The sequence below is a fragment of the Engystomops pustulosus genome, chromosome 2, assembly GCF_040894005.1.
Source record: "Engystomops pustulosus chromosome 2, aEngPut4.maternal, whole genome shotgun sequence".
Classification (NCBI taxonomy): Eukaryota; Metazoa; Chordata; class Amphibia; order Anura; family Leptodactylidae; genus Engystomops; species Engystomops pustulosus.
Window position 1 is genome coordinate 133,890,800 of NC_092412.1, and position 22,114 is coordinate 133,912,913.

At 41.3% G+C, this 22,114-nt stretch overlaps 1 protein-coding gene across 1 annotated transcript; it reads left to right on the plus strand.

Annotated features, from left to right (window-relative positions):
• Positions 1-330: 330 nt before the first annotated feature.
• RNF19B (ring finger protein 19B) lies at positions 331-21,897 on the plus strand. The gene is made up of 9 exons (XM_072136552.1): positions 331-922; positions 9,401-9,606; positions 12,507-12,651; positions 12,728-12,890; positions 13,844-13,958; positions 14,047-14,184; positions 14,273-14,495; positions 14,612-14,743; positions 20,260-21,897. The coding sequence occupies exons 1-9, from the start codon at positions 435-437 to the stop codon at positions 20,651-20,653; spliced, it is 2,004 nt and encodes a 667-aa protein (XP_071992653.1). The 5' UTR covers positions 331-434; the 3' UTR covers positions 20,654-21,897.
• The last annotated feature ends 217 nt before the right edge of the window (positions 21,898-22,114 follow it).

Below are 22,114 nucleotides of genomic sequence, written 5' to 3' on the forward strand. Positions count from 1 at the left end.
GACATCACTGTTTGTATAATCTCTGAACTGTGACATCAGCGTGTGTATTATCCCTGTACTGTGATAATTATCAGCTGATGTGTTAATGGCTCCTAATGGAGATAGCATTGCAGACGTGACCCTAGTCGTACAACCCAAGCACACGCATAATGCCAGCAATCTGTTACTGAGCTGTCAGTAGGGATATAATCCTTCTAAGCGTTCAATGACATTTCACATCATGTTGCGAGAACATACGCATCCTCCAGGAATCTGATTCCCCCCATCACCTGACTGCGCATAATCAGTGCCCTCACTAGGGCGGGGTTAAGTATTCTCTCTGCCGCTTTTACTTGCGCAGGCTCTTTCGTTCAGCGGGGCGGATTGGAGGCGGAGGCGCAGTCCGTCCCCAAGCTCTGATCACTTCCTGGTTAGCAGTCCTCGGCACTTGTACCATGACAGAGGGCTCTGCGGAGCCTCCCCCCTGTCCCGGGGCCCGGCGCCGCCGGCTTCTCTTGTCTCTGCCCAGCGTATTCCCGGGACGGACTCGTGCGGCTCCAGAGCCATCAGTCCCCTCTCCACCCCCGTCTCCTCCGCCTCCTCCTCCGGCCCCTGCTCCCCAGCCCCCGTCTTCCCCTGGAGGCCAGGACTCGCTCCTGGAGTGTCCGCTATGCCTGGTCCGCCAGCCCCCCGAGGAGCTGCCGGAGTTACTCAGCTGCCGGCACCGCTCCTGCCTCCGCTGTCTGCGTCAGTATCTCCGCATCGAGATCACCGAGAGCAGGGTGAACCTGCGGTGTCCCGAGTGCGCGGAGCGCCTGAGCCCTCAGCATGTCCGGGCCATCCTGCGCGACCCTCAGCTCACCCGCAAGTACGAGGAGTTCCTGCTACGCCGCTGCCTGGCAGCTGACCCGGACTGCAGGTGGTGCCCTGCCCCGGACTGTGGGTGAGCTCCTAGTGCTAGGGTGTGTGGGGAATTCTCAGATTGTGCCCGCTGCGCCAGGTAGCGGAGGAGGCCAGCTCATTATGTGCCGCTGGCATAGGTGTCCCCTGGGTGCAGCTGTGGTGGATGTCTGTGGGCACACCAGTCTTATTCACTGCAGAAGTGATTTTGTTCTAGGACAGTGATGCCGAACCTTTTAGCAGCCGAGTGCCCAAACTGTAACCCAAAACCCCCCTTATTTATTGCGAGTTGCCAACCAAAAATTAAAGCAGTAACTTAATGCTCCCTGTTCAACAACGTTCAATCATTTTAGATGGTAAATTTTCATAATTTTAGCTTCTTTCCAGTTTCCCTCTGTACAGAGAATGGTGGGGCCAGCAGGAGGTCCTCCAAAAATAATTTGCCCCTGTCTACTTCTCAGTCTTCCTACAGTCCCAAGTAGCAAAGTACGTATCAAAATATGACTGAAAGCAGCATCTTTTAAAGGAAACCTACCACCACAAATCTACCTATAAAGGTAGATCGGGTGGTAGGTGAATCAATGGGACGTGAGGATAGCCCTTTTAAGGGCTAATCCTCACGTCCCCGCACTGTTTTATAAACTTTTATTACTTATATATGTTAATTTACTTATGCGGCTACCGGGGCGTGGAGTAGCCGCATCTGAGGTTACACGAGGCGGCTACTCCACGCCCCGGTAGCCACATTACCCCTCCTACTCACCATGTTCGGCGCGCAGCTGCTTGTAGCTGCGCGCCCTCGTCCGCCGATCCTGCCGTCTGCGCATGCGCAGAACAGCAGGCCCGCGCCTGCGCGGTCACTGCTCTGAAGCCGGGGCTGCGCAGGCGCGGGCCTGCTGTTCTGCGCATGCGCAGACGGCAGGATCGGCGGACGAGGGCGCGCAGCTACGAGCAGCTGCGCGCCGAACATGGTGAGTAGGAGGGGTAATATGGCTACCGGGGCGTGGAGTAGCCGCCTCGTGTAACCTCAGATGCGGCTACTCCACGCCCCGGTAGCCGCATAAGTAAATTAACATATATAAGTAATAAAAGTTTATAAAACAGTGCGGGGACGTGAGGATTAGCCCTTAAAAGGGCTATCCTCACGTCCCATTGATTCACCTACCACCCGATCTACCTTTATAGGTAGATTTGTGGTGGTAGGTGCCCTTTAAGTTTCTTGGAACTGCAGGAAGATTTTTTAAATCCTATCTTGTGTGCTGGGGCGATGGTCGGGGTGCCATAGGTTTGCCACCATTGTTCTAGGAGAACTACATAAGCCCTTCCATAGTGACAGGTATATTTAGGTGGCCATAGTGCCACACACTGGTGTGAACCTAGCCCAGCCCAGAAATGTGCGATGATGTTTAACCCCTGCAGGACATAGCCAGTTTGTAAGTTAAGGCTCTGCCTATTCTTTTGTACAATAGAAATAATATATGGTTCAACTCACCTTCCCTTTAAACCATAGAGTGAGGGAATATCCATGCACAGCATCTGCTCTGTCGGAATCAGAAATATATATTGACAAATGGTTGATCCAGCTGCATTAAAGAAAAATGAGCTTACACGTTCCAGGCCATATGTCCCTTATTCGTAGCATCTTTCGTAACAATGCCGTTTGTTTAAATAACTGAAGCGCGTACGTGTAGATTTTGCCTATGTCATAAACACATGACAAAGAAAGGCTAACACAACTATATTCATTACAGAAAAAACAAGACTTAATAAAAATCCGATATCTTGTTTGGAGATCTATTGTTTGTAAATCACGGGTTCAATCTCTGCCTCTGTTTGGGCGGAAAACTTTCTCTACAGCAATAACCTATAGTTTAGAGGTGTCTCCCAAATGTTTTGATCCACATGTTACTGATTTGGGTATATCAGTAGGTGTAGCGCCTATTATATTGCTCTCTCATGCTAGTTTTCTGCTGGTGCTACCTATGTTTTGTAGTTGGTCTTACAAACAAAAAATTAATTTTTTTTTAATCAACAACTTTTTCATGTTCAACAGTGTTTTTTATCTACAGAACAGAGGTGTCCCATGGGCTCACCCTCTTTGGCAAACTTGTATGAAGAAATGTGTATTTTTAATTAATTCAATCCATTTGTCATCCAAAATTGTAAGATCGTTATATCGATGATTGTCCCTACACACTATGATGGATACAATCAAGATGACATTTCCAACTTTTAGGCATTATCTTAACAATGCACACAATCTACAACATACTCACACTTTTTCTTCTACAGAGATCTCCTTTTTAGACATGAAACTAAATACTAACACTCATTCATCTAAAGTTATTACATATAGAAAACGCATATCAAGTAACTCATTATTACATGCCAAAAGCTGTCATCCATCTCATGCAATTTACCTAAAGGAGAATTCATTCAGACTATTGATAACAATCAAGATACATATTCACAAGAAACCAAAAACATTACACATAATTTGCATCAAAGAGGATACAAATACACTAGTATTCTACACGTACAACGACCCATCACATAAATCTAGACAGGAATTAATATAACCAAAAGTAACTGAAGGCAAATCTGAATGTTCTCCTGTCACCTTTAGTACTACCTTTAGCAGGAATTCTCATTAGGTTGTTAAAATCATTAAAAAATATATACCTACTATACCAAGGCTGCCTCTTTGTAGCCAGAAATGTAATGTCTTTGGGCAATTTGTTAGCCCCTAATTTATTCATGAGCACCAAGAGTACTCAGTCTTGGTTAAAGTACAAAGTACCAAATGTGAACAAGTGAGGTGTAGGATATGCACCCATATGCATAAAAACAATTCTTATACAATCAGAACTCATTTGAACTGCAGTAGCCACCATATAGTATATCTAATTACATGTATTGAATGCCAACTACAACTGTACAAAGATGGCACCATCGGAATATTAAAAACTAGAATGAGAGAACATATTAAAGGAGCTACACCAATACACCCAAATCAGTATCAGGTGCATCCAAACATTTCAGAGATACATTACAGGTTGTTGCTATAGAGAAAGTTTTCCGTCCAAAAAGAGGCAGAGATTGGACCAGTGCCTTAAGAACAGAAGAAACTTTTTGGATTTCTTTTTAATTTGATTTTTGGATAAATCACCCAAGGGGAGATCCTTCAGGGTTAAACTACAAAACTGATTTGATGTATTTTCATTAAGTCTTGTTTAGTTTTGGACTTTCTTAGTCATATGTTCTATGACGTAGGCAAAATCTACACGCATGTGCTACAGTTATTTAAACAAGCGGCATTGTTACAAAAGGTTATGCTATGAATAAGGGCCAGACGGCCTGAAATGCGTGAGCTCCTTTTTAATTTTTTTTTTTTTAATGGACTTTCAATAAAGCCTAGTTTTTTAAAGATTTGTTTTCCATGGGGATCACCATTTATCGGCAACATTTGATTTTATTTATTTATTTTTTCCTGCTCCATTAATCTCTAATGGAAATTGGGGAGGGACGCGCATTTGTGATCTCGGTCAGCTTTGTAGAGATTAATGGAGCAAAACGGTCACGCGTGGTCATCTGCTCCATCAGTCTGATGGAGCGACGATGGGTTCCGTTTTTGCAATCTGTGGGGATCTCAGCACTGAGACCCCTACTGAGCAGCAAGTTATTCTCTATTCCGTGAAATGGGCCTAATTTTTGTTCGTGGGAAAACCCCTTTAACTTTTTTGGGGGGGCGAAGGAGTAAAAAAGAATCAATTCCGTACTAGATTTTTTTTACGGTAAAAAAGGTAATAGCGTAATAACATGTTAACTTTATTCTATGGGTCAATACGGTTATGGGAATATCATACTTACATTTTTTTTTTCTTATAGTTTAGGTTTTAGTTTGCAGATTTACTAATGTGGGAAAATGTCTATCATTTTTGTATCGTTGTCTTCCATGTGGCATTTTTGGTGTTTTTTGCGGGACGTGTAGTACTTTGCACAAGTATCATTTATGGAGTAGATATGTTTTTTTTTTCACTTTTTCTTGCATTTTTTTTGTGGGATGAAATGGGTAAAAATAATAATTTTTGGGTTTTTAACATTTTTTTTTTATGGCATTCATCGTGTTGAGTTTGTATGTAAGTTGGAACCGTATACTTTATCATTGTAACCCCAGTCAGAATTTTTTGGGTCTCTGTGACAATTGGATTTTAAAAATGTTGGGTTGTCATAAGAACCAGGATAAACAATAAATCTTAATTACAGGCACCATTGCTAACTGTTAAAGCTGTTTATTGTAGCCTAGGACTAAAGTACAGTAAATTACCAAAATCCAGAGGTCGTATGTAAGTCATGTGTTCTTAAGTAGGGGACCGCCTGTATATGGGGATTCTGTTATGATTTCTACCTTTTTCACAATTTGTGTTAATGGGGATTTTGGACATTTTTATTTTTTTTTATTGAATAAGATTTTGTAAAAACTTTTTATTAGTTTCACCATGGGACATGAACAAGTAATCATCTGAATACTGATGTTTTGCAGGGTGTTAGCTCAGTCAGCCTATGCACATGCATAGGCTGACACTTTGCCTTTAAAATCCTGTCACAGGCTGGATCTCACAGGCAATGTCTTCAGACATCCCTGGGGTCCTGATCGGACCTCAGGGCTGCCATGGAAACTATCAGCGACCCACAAAGTGTGGGAGAGACCCCTGGCAGGCGAGTTAAACACCCGCAATAGGAGCTCACTCAGCTGACACCCAGTGTATACTGATGCCGGAAGGATAAATCTGCCGCTAAGTGTCAAGGCTCAGTAACGGATATTCACTCAGTCACTGAGTTGCAAGTAGTTAAAAGGGTTTTTCCATGAAAGTTCTCAAATTTCAATCTCCTGGTGATGTTTACCCTTTACTTCATAATTTTACTCATTTTTATTGCTGTTTTATCACTCAGTGATGGTCAGTATAAGATTCTAGGGTTTGGACGGGGACTCTCTAAGCAGACACATTATAATCCCTCTAGTTCTGTGAGCTGAAAATGTGGTTAGATTTTCAGGGTACAGGGTTTATATACACTTTCATCTGGCTTCTTAACACTGTACTAGTATCTGACACATAGAGAGGAGATGAGATCCATTTGATGCCTATTACACACTGTCAGCTCTCCTACATCCCTGCTATTGCACAACACACTAGATCTGCTGTGCCTTCCTTCTGTGCCTCCCCTAGATAAAGAACTAATCTGTCTGTAGCTTGTAGTTCTCCTCATGCTGCTGGCAGCAGGAACTTGGTGTCTGTGTATCAGTGTGTGAGCTCAGTCCTGGACTGCAGGTAGGGTGGGGCTAGAGTGACCCACTCTAGAAACCCAGCTCCACGGCCTTGCACAGAAATCCAAGATGGCATCCCCGACCCCAAGTCAGAAGTTACAGGGTCGTGTCTAGGGGCAACTGAAATGTGTACACCAGGACTGATAATAATTCTTTATTTATATGGCGCCTACAGATTACGCAGCGCTGCACAAAGCATGCCAAATTGGTCCCTGTCCCCATGGGGCTCACACATTAAACAACCTAACAGTATGTTTTGAAGTGTGGGAGGAAACCCATACAAACACGGAGAGAACATACAAACTCTTTGCAGATGTTGACCTGGGTGGGATTCGAACCCAGGACCCCAGCGCTGCAAGGCAGAAGTGCTGTTAGAGAATGTTATTTTGTTATCCTGAGTACATTTAAAAAACTTGTCTTTGTGGGAATAGCCCTTTAAGGCAAAATCTGTTCATGTGGGGTGGATTTTACCTTTTAGCTTGTATACACCAGTGGAGTGAAATACACATGTGTTGTCATGAGTGTCTGAACCTAGTCCACAGTTCTATGTAGAGAAAAAGATGACCACAGTACTATACAATTCTACAATTCATACAGACATCTCTGTAGACTGGAACCCCTCGGGCTCATTTGCATAAGTTTAAAAAGCTTTTTTGCAAATACCAGGGCATAAGAAGCTAAAAGAGCAGATTCTGCCAGAGGGGGCACTCGCCAGTATGTCAGTTTGCATGGTTTACAATCTTCCATCCTGGTGGAAGATGTCCTTTTAGGCCTCATGCACACGACCAAATGGTCTTTTCTGTTCTGCATATACGGCTGTATTCTGTCCGTAAATGTGGGACATATTGCACTATAACTGTACTGCATCCATATAAAATACCGTGGGCTGGCAGATAATGGATAACTGACTATTGGCTGGCTGACAGATTGCACCTCACATTCTTCTTCCAGAACCAGTGGGTAGGTGGCCTTTAATGAGATCATGTCGTCCAACCAGCACTGGACCAGCAGAACCCCTGGCTAGAGGATACCTGAACATCTCCAGCACTGAGAACAGTGTACTGTCTGTAGTGCCTGGATTCCATCGTCTATTGGCTTGAATAGTCACAGGACAGTGGCATGTTAAATAAGGGTTTCTATTAGAAGACATTAAAGGGTTAAACAGTAGGATAGAATTTAAGGTGTAAAGTGAATAGCTGCAATCTTTCTGTCAATGACCAGGACTTCAGGTCTATATCTTAGGCATTCAGAACCCTGCTTAGCAACAAAGGATGCTATGTCTGCCTCTTGGCACAAATATCCTAGGGAGCCACCTATGGGAGTTCGGTGACATCAGCAGTGTGATACTAATGTTGTTATTGTTGCTAGACCTCGGACTGTAATGGTCCCATTGCCTTAATGTAACAATCTTTATGTTGATATTGCATTTAAAGACAGTAATGAACTTTTCCTGCTGGGCATTTCTGGAAATATTGCGCCGTTATTGGCGAGAGAAATGTTTACAATTTTGACATATTCAAATAAAACCGAAATGACAGCATAAAGAATTCTACTAAACCCCAACAAACCATATGTTTTATGAAAGAGACTTGCCCCTTGGTCAAAATCGCATTAACCCCTTCATGACTGCCTTACAGCTATACGTCCTATTTGCACATGCTCCTTGCAGAAAAGACGTTTATAAATGTCATGACAGTGACCAACTTCAAACGGCCATATCTTCTGTACCCTGGCACCTATCCTGGTGTCAAATAGGAGAATCTATCCTTTAATACTAGATCTAGATTGTGTATGGATGTGACACAGAACTAGAGCTATCCACTCTTAAAGTTGTACTAAAATGTGATTTTTATGTACAGCTTTCTATTTCCGATTTGTAAATTTAATAGTGGTTATCTCCAGTTCTGTGAAGCATCCATGCACATTCCATATATCTTCTATTAAAAGGGAAACTCTCCTGTTTAATATGACACCATAATTGTGTATATGGGTGCAGGAGATATAGGCGTTTGAAATGTGCCCTCTTATCAGTCTGTCATCTGTAGGCAGAATATAGAAGAACCTGCAGGAGAGACTTGGACTTTACAGAAGTACATGCACCCTCTGCATCTGTAACTGAACCTGGGAAAGGGTGATGGAATAATGGTGTACTTATTTATAACTTATTTTGGTAAGTTACCTATTAAAACAACTTTTTCAGAGATATCATCATTTACAGAATAATAAATAATCATAATATCACTACTAATTTACGCACAAATAGGGATTTAAAAATAACAGTGAGCAGATTTACATATACAACAATACACAACCTCGACAAGAATTTAAACTCCCAAGAATGCTAAAACAAAAATCACAGCCTACCATGTATAAAAAAAATAACATTCTAATTCATACGCAACCACCTTAATGCAACTTTGCATGAAACAGTGATATCCACTACATTTGTAGAAATCCCAAAAAATTGTATATAGAAAATGTACTTCCTGAAAAACAGTAAGATATGGGGAGTTCATACATATCCACAATTTTATATTCACCAAAATATGCAGTAGAAGGAACATTCTATCCACAGGGGGCGCTAAACAATTTTTGCAGAAAATTGCACTGAGCTTCACACAGATCTATCATTGTATGCTCCTTACACAGTGGTAAATTAAATAAAAAACTATATATCCATAAACCAAGCTAATGAGATAACAAAGGTCAATGTTAGATGTGTGGTATTGTATTAGCAGCACAATCTCGGAACCTTCTGTGGCTCATAAGAATTAAAGTAAGAACGTCATAACATAGGTGTATATAATGGAGTATGGCCTGAAATAAAAACTATATTCAGGAATGTGTGTGTCTTTCGTGTTACATTTAACTTGTTGGACACGTTCTGGGTCACAGTGTTAATATGTAGCCACATTAGGTGAAGAGGATCAAATGTTCATCATTTCACATTGTGTTTCTAGGTGCCAGGGAATGTATAAAAATCAAACCCGAAATTCAAATTTTGAACCATATCTGGAATTGTACATATATGTTGTATGTGTGCACTCTGTGTTTTAACATTGCACACTGACGCCGGACACCCTACTGTCATTAGAATTCTCTTCCATAAAAGGAGTGGCAAGGTGAAACAAGAATAAACCAAAGTTCTTTATCATCTATTCTGTGAATGTGACCATCTATTATGTTCTATCTTAGGTATGCCGTCATTGCCTATGGTTGTGCCAGTTGCCCCAGGCTGGTTTGTGAGAGAGAAGGCTGCCAAACAGAATTTTGTTACCATTGCAAACATGTGTGGCACCCAAATCAAACCTGTGACATGGCACGCCAGCAACGAGCACCTTCATTTGGTGTGCGCCGGAAGCACCCTTCTGGAATCAGCTATGGTCAAGAGTCTGGTTCAGGTATGTTTTTTTACATGCATATATGCATGAAAAACATCACATATATATGGAGCCGGAGGGCACAGAAATAAAGAACTGGAGAAATCGTACGTTTGTGTGAAAGGGGCCCGAAATAAGGACACAGGTTTCAAAAACATATGGCCTGTGCAATATAAAAAAAATGCATACAAAAAAAAATGCTTTTCTTCGACACAAAACCTACTACCTGCAGTCCTATCCTGTCTATACTAGGTTGCAGTCCCAGACTTTGTGGTTCTAGCTTTCACGTGCAGTGCTCAGCTGTCTGCAGTTGATCTCACAAATGTGTGGTCCTGAAGCCCGAGATAGGCCAAGGATTGGAAACATGCCATTTCTTTTACCAGTGCAGCACGAGGACCCCCATTATTCTGGCTTTTACCAAGTCTGACTTTTAGTAAGTCTCTGCTTTCCACAAGATACACATGCAGAAATCTGGGAAATTCTCAAATTTCAATCCCCTTGTGGTAGTTACACAAAGTAACCCCTTACTTTACAATTTTACTATAACTCGGTGATGGTCAGTGTAAAAATCCAGTGTGGGGACGTGGACTCTCATGACTCTCAAGCAGACATTTCATGATCCCTCCTGTGCTGTGAGATGCTGTATGCTGACATTGTGGTTAAATTATTAGGGCCCAGGTTTATATACACTTTCATTTAGCCTCTGAACATTCACTAGTATTTGACACACATAGATGACACAGATCAGAGATGAAATGCATATAACACACAATGACATTCTCATCTCTACTGTTTTAGCCATAACATACACTGTCCACTCTTCTGCGCCTCCCCCCTGAATAAAGACCTTATCTTGCCTTTAGCTGGTAGAGTAAATCTCCCCACACTGTTAGTTGCTGGCAGGAAGTCTGTGTGTGTGTCAGCTTGTCTTGGAATGCCAGGGGAAGGAGCCAATGCAGAGAGAACTCGCTGCAGCATCAGATAGGAGAATAATATATCCAGCCCGACCCTAGAGTTTTGATTTGTAGTCGGATCATGGGGCAACCGAAATTGTGTACACCAGGTCTGACTCAGACATGTTGGAATTATAACTGTGAAATGCTATATTTTTGTAAATAATAATGAATTATAGAATGTGAATTATTTTGTTATCCTGAGTGCATCTAAGAATCTTGTCTTCGTGGGAATACCCCTTTTACGACTTGCCCCATCACTACCTTTCATGCCCCCCCCCCCCTCTTTGTTGTGGCATTGGACACTCTTTGCTATAAGGCAGAGAGTCCTAGACAGAGCATCAGCATTCCCTTGCAGCCTTCTAGTACTGTGCTCCACTGTAAATTAGAAATTTAGCAAAGTAAGAAACCACCTTGTAACTGCCTTTTCTCTCTGTCTGACACATCTATGCAAGGGGAGAGTGGTCAGTAATTAATCTAGTTGTTGGCCCAGCAGAGAGACACGAGACATGAGAGCCCAGTTAATGGCCAAGAACTCCCTTTCAACTATGCTATAATTTTTCTCAGGAGTGGTGCTGCTTGAATGAGTTTTTCCTCTCCACCTACCTTCAGAGAGAGGAATGGTCTTAGTCCCACATCTGAAGCATTGGTCTGGAAAATAAAACTCAGGTATGACTAAGACAGACTGGTTACACAGGACTATCTTCAACACCTGGAATGCCCTCTCAGCTTCAAGGTTCCACCTTATCATGGCAGACTTCCATGATAAAGAATCATCAAGACTTCCCTTGGGCCCCTTGCACACGAATATTTGTTGGACCGATCTCCGACCGCACAATTTGTGGCCGGATAGGTATTTGGACACGTGTCTCACCCTACCGTAATGTCAATGGGAAAAAGAAAGCATGCTCTATCTTTCCCTTACTTATGACATGGCTGCCTATAGAAAGGGGATGGGTGAGGACCCCAATATATTGTCCCTTACATTTTACACGGTCTACTAAGTTGGTGTACTAAAGTCATTAAACTGACATGCACTAAAGTCCAATAATGCAGTCACAGTACATCCTTCTACCTTGATAGTAATGTTCAGAAGATTTTTGCAGCAACATGTTTGTTTCTATCTGGTTGCCTATTGCTTCAGCATGGTGAAATGCTTTACCAGCTCCTCCATATTTGCACATTACATCTGTTGCCCGCATCCAAAACACCCTTTGTGGAGGATTGGCTTTGTTAGAGGAAGGAAAATGGGCTTTATTAGACCAAGATGAGGACTTTCAAAGTTTCAAAAACAAGACACATTATCTACTCATTTGAGCTCTAGACAATCAATAATGACTATACCAGGTACCTTACTACTAGGCCCTGAGTAGGCAAAACTCACAGCCTTGGTTGCAGTCACTGAATGTGTGGTCTCAGCTCTCAAATGCAGTGCTCAGCTGTCGACTCCAAGAGACAGAGACCTGCAGTCAGCACCTGCTGCAGATGATCGCACAGGCATGTGGTCCAAAAGCCAGAGATAAGCCAGTAGAACGGGAAATGTGTCCTCTCTTTTTCCAGTCCAGCACCAGGGCCACCTTTATTCCAGGTATTACTAAAAGCCAACCTTTGTAGGATTCTGCTTTCCACCACACACAACAACTTACCTAAAGCATAAATATATTAGACAGATACCTAGGGGAAATATATCTACCCTTAACGACTTTCCCCATCACTATCACACAACCTAAACTGTCACAGAAGCCAAAAGAGTCTCAGTCCCTCATTATAAATGGCAGCATATAGTTGGAAACACAAGATGTATAGTGGATGTGGGCCAGAAAAGTTATCCGTTCAGTGTAGACCATTGGGTGCCATGGCATCCATCTCTGATGGCCTCTGTGTAACTGAGGCTTTGGGTGTGCTAGCAGCAGAAGGCTCATACTGTCTGATGCTTTGCAACCTTCTGACCATTGTCTTTTTTTCCAGCTGATGACATGAAATCTTGCCCTAGATGTAGCGCTTACATTATCAAGATGAATGATGGGAGCTGTAATCACATGACATGTGCAGTGTGTGGCTGTGAATTCTGCTGGCTCTGTATGAAGGAGATTTCTGATCTACACTACCTCAGGTCATTATTTTACCTTATAATATGCCCAGGGGCCTTTACCAGTGTTATAATAATAATATTCTGTTGTCTCTTACAGCCCCTCAGGTTGTACATTTTGGGGAAAAAAGCCATGGAGCAGGAAGAAGAAAATTATTTGGCAATTGGGAACACTGATTGGTGCTCCTGTTGGCATTTCCCTAATCGCTGGTATTGCCATTCCTGCCATGGTCATAGGGATTCCTGTTTACGTTGGCAGAAAGGTTAGTACAGAAAGTATGTAAAGTTCAGCAGCCCCCTTGCTTTGTTTGATTTGCCTTGCACTTTACACGGGTTTCCCTCCTTTTTAGAAGTAGAGGACCTATCCTTAGGATAGTTCATAAATATCAGATTCGGAGCTGATAATTGGACCCCAATAAAACTTTTGCCATTTGTCTTCTTTCTATTCCCATAATTTTGTTTACGTTTGCTTTTTTTTTTTTTTTTTTTTTTTTTTTTTTTTTTTTTTAAATGAAGGTTTATAGTTTTATTAGGAAGTTCTCAAATTGTGTGCACTGCTACCACCTCCATATGCAGGGTGCACCGTTACATTCTCTGCACCGCTACCTCCTCAACACGTGGCGTGCACCGCTACCTCCGCTGCACTACTACCAGCTCCACACTGGGGGGAATAACACAAGGAAAAATGGATGATTGGAAGGGTTTATAGTGTTTTTGGATCTACAGGACGGATCACAAGTATTCCGCTCTCCAACGCCACCAAATGCAGAATGGCGGCATTGGAGAGCGGTGGAATACTTAGATCTGCCATTACTTGGATCTATGTCACTAGCCAGTCTGTATTTATTGGCCATTGGGGTCGATAGGGGATGTCCAGTGCAGGATGACATCAAAGAACAAGGAAGCGCCTGCAAAGCTCCAATCAGTTAAAAACTTATTTGTTCCATTTTGGAGGTTGACCTCATCAGATCATAAAGCAATTCTAGTGATAACTTTAGAAGATGGAAATAACCTAATAAGCAATGTATTTTTATACAATGCAAATAAAATGAAGCAGAATTCACTGACATAGATGAGTGGAATTAGCAAATCTGTTTACCATTTGTTTTATCTTTTTTCTCTATGCATTCACCTTTTCCTATTCAATATAACTGTTGATAATATTATTATGAGGTAGGTAGCTTGTATCTCATTATTAGTTTTCATTTCTCTACAGATCCATGGCCGCTTTGAGAACAAAAAAACCTCTAAACACAAGAAGAATTTGGCTGTGACCGGAGGCGTCATCTTGTCTGTAATTGCTTCTCCTGTGGTGGCAGCCGTCAGTGTTGGTAAGTGATTGAAATCTTCAGAACAGAAAAATTAGAAACCTGTATATAGTATTGACCCTGTCTTACTATATTGATTGTATCTCTTCAGGGATTGGTGTACCCATCATGCTAGCTTATGTGTATGGAGTGGTGCCAGTTTCCTTATGTCGTGGTGGGGGATGTGGTGTTAGCACAGCTAATGGCAAAGGGGTCAAAATTGACTTTGAAGAAGATGGACCAATCACAGGTAATGTAAGAGTGTTGCTGTATGCTCTGTAATGCATCATGAGATGTGTGCTTTGTGCTCATGTCGAGGCTATGTTTTCCATTTTTAGTGGCAGATGCCTGGCGAGCACTGAAAAACCCCAGTATTGGGGAAAGCAGCATGGAGGGCCTTACCAGTGTCTTGAGCACCAGCGGAAGCCCCACAGATGGACTGAGTGTTCTTCAAGGAAACTACAGTGAAACTGCTAGCTTTGCTGCTCTCTCTGGGGGTACTTTAACTGGTGGCACATTAACTGGTGGTATGCTGAGTGGCAGCAGAGCCAAGTACTGCAGGTACTTATTATGATAACAATGAGGCCCAATGAGTGATCTATATCCTGGTGTATATCACTGAATGAAAAATTAACATCTTCATTTAATACTTTTTATCGTGATTTCTATTTCTGCAGGCTTGAGGTTCAGGCAGATGTACAGAAAGATACTTGCCAAAAAGATTCCGTCAGCCTTGGAGCCGCAAGTGATAGTGCCAGCACGAGAGCAATGGCTGGCTCCATCATAAGTTCTTATAACCCACAGGAAAGGTATGGCTTTAACCCCTCAGTGACCAACTCATTTTTGCCTTGATGACCAAGGCCTATTTTTCAAAACCATCAATTGTCGCTTTATCTGGTAATAACCTAAGAATGTTTTAACTTACCCAAGAGTTTTTGAGTTTTTTTTTTTTTCATGACATTTTGTTCTTCAAGTTAGTGGGAAATTTTGGTTGATATACTGTACTTATCAATACAGTATGCTGTGCACTTCGATGTAGAGGGGGGCCACCCCTCCTCTCAATCGCGCCGACAGTATGCTCACCTAGCGTATGGCATATGTTCGTGTGAATCTAGCCTTATTCATGAAAAAGGGTGAATTTAGTAAACATTTGGAAAAAAAACTAGCTATATTCAAAATTTAAGATGTTCTGTCTTTCAAACTGATAGTAACTAATTTTGGTAACAAGACTAACATTTACCACATCTCCGCTTTGTGTTGGCGTCATTTTATAAGTGTCATTTTGTTTTATTATGATGATCACAATGATCAAGTAAATTCAAGAAAATATTTGAATCAATTATTTTAGGAATCATTTTATTTCTATATGCGTTTTTGGAAGTTCTGTTAATATTAAACCACCACATATCACCCTGTTCTATTAACTTCACCCCTCAAACTATTCAAAAGAGCAATCTTGTTAACACTAGGTATTTTACACGCCTTCAAACAAAATGAAGGTTGATTTGGAATTCAATAATATTTATCATAACGTTGCCATGATGTGTTTGCAGAGCCCGAGGCTGCGTTCACACGTGGCATTTGGTTGGAGTCTTTGGATTGTGTTTAAAAATGCAACCAAAATGCCACGTGTGGCAACTCTGTGATCACTAGTTCATACTAATGGACTGCAATAACCATGTATTGAAGTGCATTAGAAGTGTCAGCCTATGCACTTGCACCCAGGGGCTGGATTGAGTAGGCTCTGAAACGGACAGACCCGGAGACCTTCAGCTGTCGGCAAATAAAATGGCACCCCACAATCACTCTGTGGGGCGCCGGGAGGACGAGGGAGCCCTCACCAGGTACATAGATCCCACTGTCACAGCACTGACCTCAGGATCTAGGGGGTTAACCTTAGATCATTCCAATCCAGACTGTTAGAGCAAGGGCACCGTCTGTAATGCCAAATCGGTTTTTTTCCCTGTGCATAATGGAAAAACCCGTCGACCAAGGTCCCTTAGTGACCGAAGTAGAAACCCGTAAAGGTGGTCACTTATGGGGTTAAAACATTTTCCTTACTAGAAATACCCTTCTGACCCTGCTAATAGCCCCTTCCTATAGTTTCAGTTGTTTAGAACATAAAATCGCCACCATTTCAAGAATAAGATGAGCTAGCTGAACCTTTTATACGTGAGTCGTTTATGCATTGAAAGTGTATGGGATGTTTGTAGGATTGTGGTCTCCTGTGTTAATATGATTCATGTTGCTAATAATGTAAACATTGCCTAGTTGCGTCAATTTTCTGCAGGGGAAATAACAAAATTGCCATGATATTGTATTTGTTGGGCTAATTGTGTAATGTATGTGGATACCAATTACTTAAGCAAATATTCCCTTTGACTTCTAGAGGCCGGTTTTATTGGCCTGCCTCTTAAGTTGCCTCCATGGTCACTTGAAAAGGGATTCCTACATTGGATAATCTTAAAGGACATCTACCCCGATGGTAGATGACTATTGCATACCTCCCAATCCCACGCTTCATTTCCAATATCTTTGCATGGCCGTATTTCTGTAAAAAATGAGTTTTTATAAGATATGCAAATTAGCCTTTGGTGCTCTTCAGAGCACCATCAGGCTCCACTGTGGCGCCCGGGGCGTGCATAAATTATTTTACAGTGGAGCCTGATAGAAACTTACAGAAAACTTTTTACAGAAATGCGGCCATGCAAAGATGTAAGAAAGTAAGCTTGGGACAGGGAGGTAAGTAATATTCATATGCCACCAAGCCATAAACCAAGCTCAGAGAAACCATCTCCGTATAAAGAATGGACCAACGAGGTAGCAAAATCTGTGCATCCTAATTTTGTATTAGAGTTGTATTAAAAGGAACCTGTCATCAGGAAGGTACTTTTTACATGAAGACCGGTTCCAATAAACAGGAGCCAGGCAATGTTAATAGAACAATTAAACAACAGTGGAATTATTCAGGTGCCTTTTTAAATCAACATTGCAGAACCTATTGGAACCTGTCTTCATGTAAAAATTACCTTCCTGATGACAGGTTCCCTTCAAAGCTGTACATTTAGCTTTGGTGGCTTTATTAGGCAATTGCTATTCTCAGAATATCTCAATTTTTCCATCAGAGTTTTATTATGGCATAGAGCAGCAGGGATTTCACATTCCCTTGAGCTTCCTAGTTAGCTAAGCACAGGCTACTTCAGGTTGCAAAATTCCTTAGTGATTATAGTAATGTTTATGCCGTTTTATTTATAGAATCTTTCTAACACTGAAAACACATCACACTAAACTAAAGAAAGTGCCTTCCTATGACACAGACAGGTTACAGTTGTCTGTATAGAAAGTTGGCTGGTTGTTGTTTATTTCATAGACTCGCAAGGCTTTCCTTTTGTTTTCCACAGTGAGATTTGTTTTGAGCTGACAAATGCTTGCTTACCTGTTGGCAGAATACGGACTTTTTTTTTTTTTACACGTAATCACTATCCATTCGTATTAATAAACTGACCGTTGCCCTGTATTAAAGGCCCTTTCTGAGAACGATTGTCTCTGGTTGCTATGGGCAATAAGGGCTGTTTTCCTGTTCTGACAACTAAACTTATTTAGCTTTATAAAACCAGACAATGCAGTCCTCTGATCATGTATTCCCTTCTCCTCTAGATATTCTTTCTAAGTTGATGGATTACAAAATATAGAGGCATTATGAGGCTTCATTTTAAGGTGCCATAGACAAATCCCAAACCATACTTTCCAGATTTATTGAACATTAGGTTATAGGTCAGTGATGGCGAACCTATGGCACTGGTGCCAGAGGCGGCACTCAGAGTCCTTTCTGTGGGCACCCGGGCCATTGCCCCAGCACACCAGACAGGACTCAAAGGATCTTCCTGCAGTTACAAGTAACTTAAAAGATGCTGCTTTCGGTCATATTTTAACACTTACTTTGCTACTTGGGACTGTAGGAAGAGGCAGAATGTATAGACGGGGCTGAATTATCTTTGGAGGACCCCCTGCTGGCCCCACAATTCTCTGTGCACAGAGGGACACTGGAAAGAAGCTAAAATGATGCAAATTTCCCATCTTTCTACTGTGTTGATGTCCTCAGGAGGCAAATATGATTGAAAGTTGTTAAAGAACAGGTAGCAATAAGGTAATGCTTTAATTTTTGGTTGGCACCTCGCAATAAATAAGGGCGGTTTTGGGTTGCTTTTTGGGCACTTGGCTGCTAAAAGGTTCGCCATCACTGTTATAGGTTATATGGGTTAGACTATGGTCTAACCCATGTCTGATGGCCACAAAGCTAAATGCCAAACATGTGACTTCCATATCTCAAAAAAGTAATATGTGTGTCAGTCAGGTTACACAAGGAACACAGTTTTAGAGAACTATCTATCTACAAAGGAACTGTGCATCTTCTTACACATGTTCTGTCTTGCGCCGGGGATGCATGACATCCATGTGTTAAATACATGGTGCTGCTGCTTCTTTGGGGCAGTCTGCTCCTCTTATTTGTGTTTCTTTTTTACAATGTTGATTCAGTAGCAGAGTTACACCTTGTATAAATTGAAACTAGCTATTGTATCTAGAACGTTAGTTTTCATTTGTGTAGCACATTTCACAGCAGACAATAGCCAAAGTGATGATGTGGCCCATTTCTGGCTGTGGAAAAGGTACATAGAAATGTGCCAGCTTTTTAACACTTATTTAGCTTTCTTTGTTTATTCCCATTCACCTGACTGATCAGTGTGTGTATACAGTAGGCACAAAAAGTATTCAGACCCCTTTAAATTTTTCACTCTTTGTTTCGTTGCAACCAATTTGTAAGAAAGCAAAATATCTTTTATCTGCTCATTAATGTATACTCTGCACCCCATCGTGACAGAAACAAACAGAAATGTAGAAATTTTGAAACCAGAAAAACTGAAATATCACATGGTTATAAGTAGTCAAACCTTTTGCTCAGTATTGAGTAGAAGCACCTTTTGAGCTAGTACAGACATGAGTCTTTTTGGGAATTATGTAATAAGGTTTGTCACACCTGGATTTGGGGATCTGCTATTCTTCCTTGGGGATCCTCTCCTGTTCCCTCAGGTTGGATGGTGAGCGTTGGTGGAAGCTATTTTCAAGTCTCTCCAGAGATGCTCAATTGGGATTAGGTCAGGACTCTGGCTGGGCCAATTAGGAATGGTCAAAGAGCCTTTGGCCCAGTCTGAGGTCCAGAGCACTCTGGAAGAGATTTTCAACCAGGATATCTCTGTACTCTGTGATAAACAGCGCCATAGCATGATGCTGCCACCAACATGTTTTGCTATTGGGATTGTATTTGGCAGCTGGGTGATGAGCAGTGCTTGGTTTTCTTAACTGCTTAGAATTAACACCATGAAGTTTAATCTTCGTTGCATCAGACCAGAGAATCTTATTTCTCATAGGAAGTCATTCATGTGTTGTTTTTTTTTTGCAAACTGTAAGTGGGCTTTCATATGTCTTGCAATGAAGAGAGGCTTCACACACTGCCATAATGCCCCTTCTGGTGGAGGGCTGCAGTGAGGGCTGAGTTGACTTTGTGCAACTTTCTCCCTACTGCATCTCTGGAGCTCAGATGAAGTGATTTTGGGGTTCTTCCTTGCCTCTCTCACCAAGGCTATTCTCCAACGATTGCTCAGTTTGGCTGGACAGCCAGGTCGATGAAGTGGTCGTCTTCTTCCATTTAAGCATTATGGAGGCCATTGTGGTCTTGAGGAACCTTGAGTGCTGCAGAAATTCTTTTGTAACCATGGCCAGATTAATACCTTGTCACAATTCTGTCTCTGAGCTCCTGGGGGAGTTCTTTAAAACTCTGATTCTCATGTGCTCTGACATGCAGTGTGAGCTGTGAGGTCTTATATAGCCAGGTGTTTGCCTTTCCTAATCCAAGTCCAATCAGTTTAATTAAAAATGGCTGGACTCCAATGAAGGAGTAGAACCATCTCAAGAAGGATCAGAAGAAAATGGACAGCATGTGAGTTAAATATGAGTGTTACAGCAAAGGGTCTGAATACCTATTACCATGTTATATTTCAGTTTTTCTTGTTTAATAAATTATAAAATATTTATATTTCTGTTTTTTTCTGTCATGATGGAGTGCAGAGTGTACATTAATGAGCAAAAAAATTACCTTTTGATCTTACCAATTGGCTGCAATGAAACAACGTGAAAAAATGTAGAAAGGTCTGAATTCTTTCCATCCCCACTGTATGTATTTAAGTGTGTGTGTGAATGATGTATAATTTTGTTAAATTTTACTCAAATGTAAAAGCTGTTATTTTTTCCCCCAATTTCTTTCTTTTAGGGAGGTCAATAACCTTGAAATCCAAGTTCATATAGAAGCCAAACCTTCTCGATACCAGCTGATGAGTGAAAGCAGCACTGAGGAATCTCTGCATGCAAGTGTTCCACTTGTAGAAGGGGAGGAAGATGATGCTTGCCGGGGCCAAGTAGCTACTCGGGACATCACTTTAGCACAACCTGAGAGCATTCGCAGTGACCTGGAAAGTTCTGATGCTCAATCTGATGATGTGCCTGACCTGGCATCAGAAGAATATGATTCTCCTCATCTCCTTCCACCTTCTCCTCCAGAACAACGTCATGAAAGCCCTCCACCTCGCTTGTGTGCGCAGCAGGAAGGTCTGTGTGCACGAGAGGAGGGTCTGTCCAAACTGGAATTTATAGAGGTGAGGGTATGAAGGGATCTGCTAAACCCACCTCAGATTTTTTTTTCCCCTCTTATAAGGCTTAACGCCTCCATATGAATGGTCAGTTTGGGACGTATGTATATTTTGGAAAAAAGGATAACATGCAATCAAAGATCTTTGTTACATCTATCATTCCTTTGAAGATGTGAATGAAGCCTTATGGATAGTTCACATTATGTTGTCGGTGGAGGGCCAATCCGTGCACAGCCCTGCCATATGCCACAAATGCTTTTTCTCGGAACTTTATATTCCACTGTTCTGCCTGTCACTGTGAAAGGCCTGTGTCTCGCTCTTGTAAAATTCTTTAATTTATTGACTTTGAATGGTTGTATAGAGAATTTATTTGGTTCCGTGGAACGTTAAAAGGGATTTGGTAAATCAGATTTTTCTTTTCTTTTTTTTTTCTCCTTTGTAAGGAACTATTGATAAAAATAAAACTTCATAAAACAAAGCAACAAAATTCCTGATTTTATTCTGAAGGTTGCAAATGTTGTACTGTAGGACACGATGGTGATGTTTACATCTGATGCACTTGAAAACCCTGAATAATTAATAATAAACTAACTGGGTAGATCTCACCATTAGTACATTGATTGGTAACACAATTGGAAAATGACAACCTATGCAGCTTCATAAAAAGGAGAATCATGTTTCATTTTCCATGTGACGCTGAGAGAAAATGTTATGGATAACACTGGTGTCCCGCAGACAAGCTTGAAATATATGCATTCATTATCTACTATAGAGTTGCATTACCTGGATTATAGATTGACTTTTTTGCTCTTCTAGAATCTCTTGCTTTCCAAAACTTAAGGTGACCTTAGAACACACTATATCATCTATGTGGTAATGGGATCGCTTATCCAGAAATCCAGTTTAATGAAGAAAAATTGGCGCAATTTGATTTTAGAACTTGTGAGTCTCCACTATACTATTTAATATGCTTGCTACCATCTTAAGCACTATTAAGGTACAATCTACAGAGCGGATTTGGTCTGTTTCCTGTAAATTTGCACATTTGTATGAAGAATTGAGAAAATATAGCGGAGAGTATGATCATAAGGTGCTTTGCATATAAGAGCCTTTATAGAAAACTATATTGATATCTTCTATTCAGAAGACACGCTGCTATAGAACCGTGGCTTTTAGTAATGCCATCTAAATACAATTTTTCTTGTTGCTTTACATCCTAGAAATGGGACCTTTTTAAACGTTGTATAATTGTATAAATAATGGCAAATAAATAGCGCTGATCTATACTAAAAAAAAGATTCTGAGAATGTAATTATTCACATTATCTCTTAAGTGGAGCTTTAGGGGGATTTATAAAACTATGAATAAAAAATGCAATACATCTGGGAAGAGAAGATTTGGCAAGTTGCATTGCTGTTAACCTTCGCGTTTACAATTCAATGTTAACACAATGTTAATGTAATAACATTGTGTTAACAA

Excerpts from the sequence above, each read along its gene's own strand:
- RNF19B (XM_072136552.1), top strand. The coding sequence starts at position 435 with ATGACAGAGGGCTCTGCGGAGCCTCCCCCCTGTCCCGGGGCCCGGCGC. Across the intron at positions 12,891-13,843 it reads CTGTTTACGTTGGCAGAAAG|ATCCATGGCCGCTTTGAGAA; the intron begins GTTAGTACAGAA and ends ATTTCTCTACAG. Across the intron at positions 14,185-14,272 it reads AGAAGATGGACCAATCACAG|TGGCAGATGCCTGGCGAGCA; the intron begins GTAATGTAAGAG and ends TTCCATTTTTAG.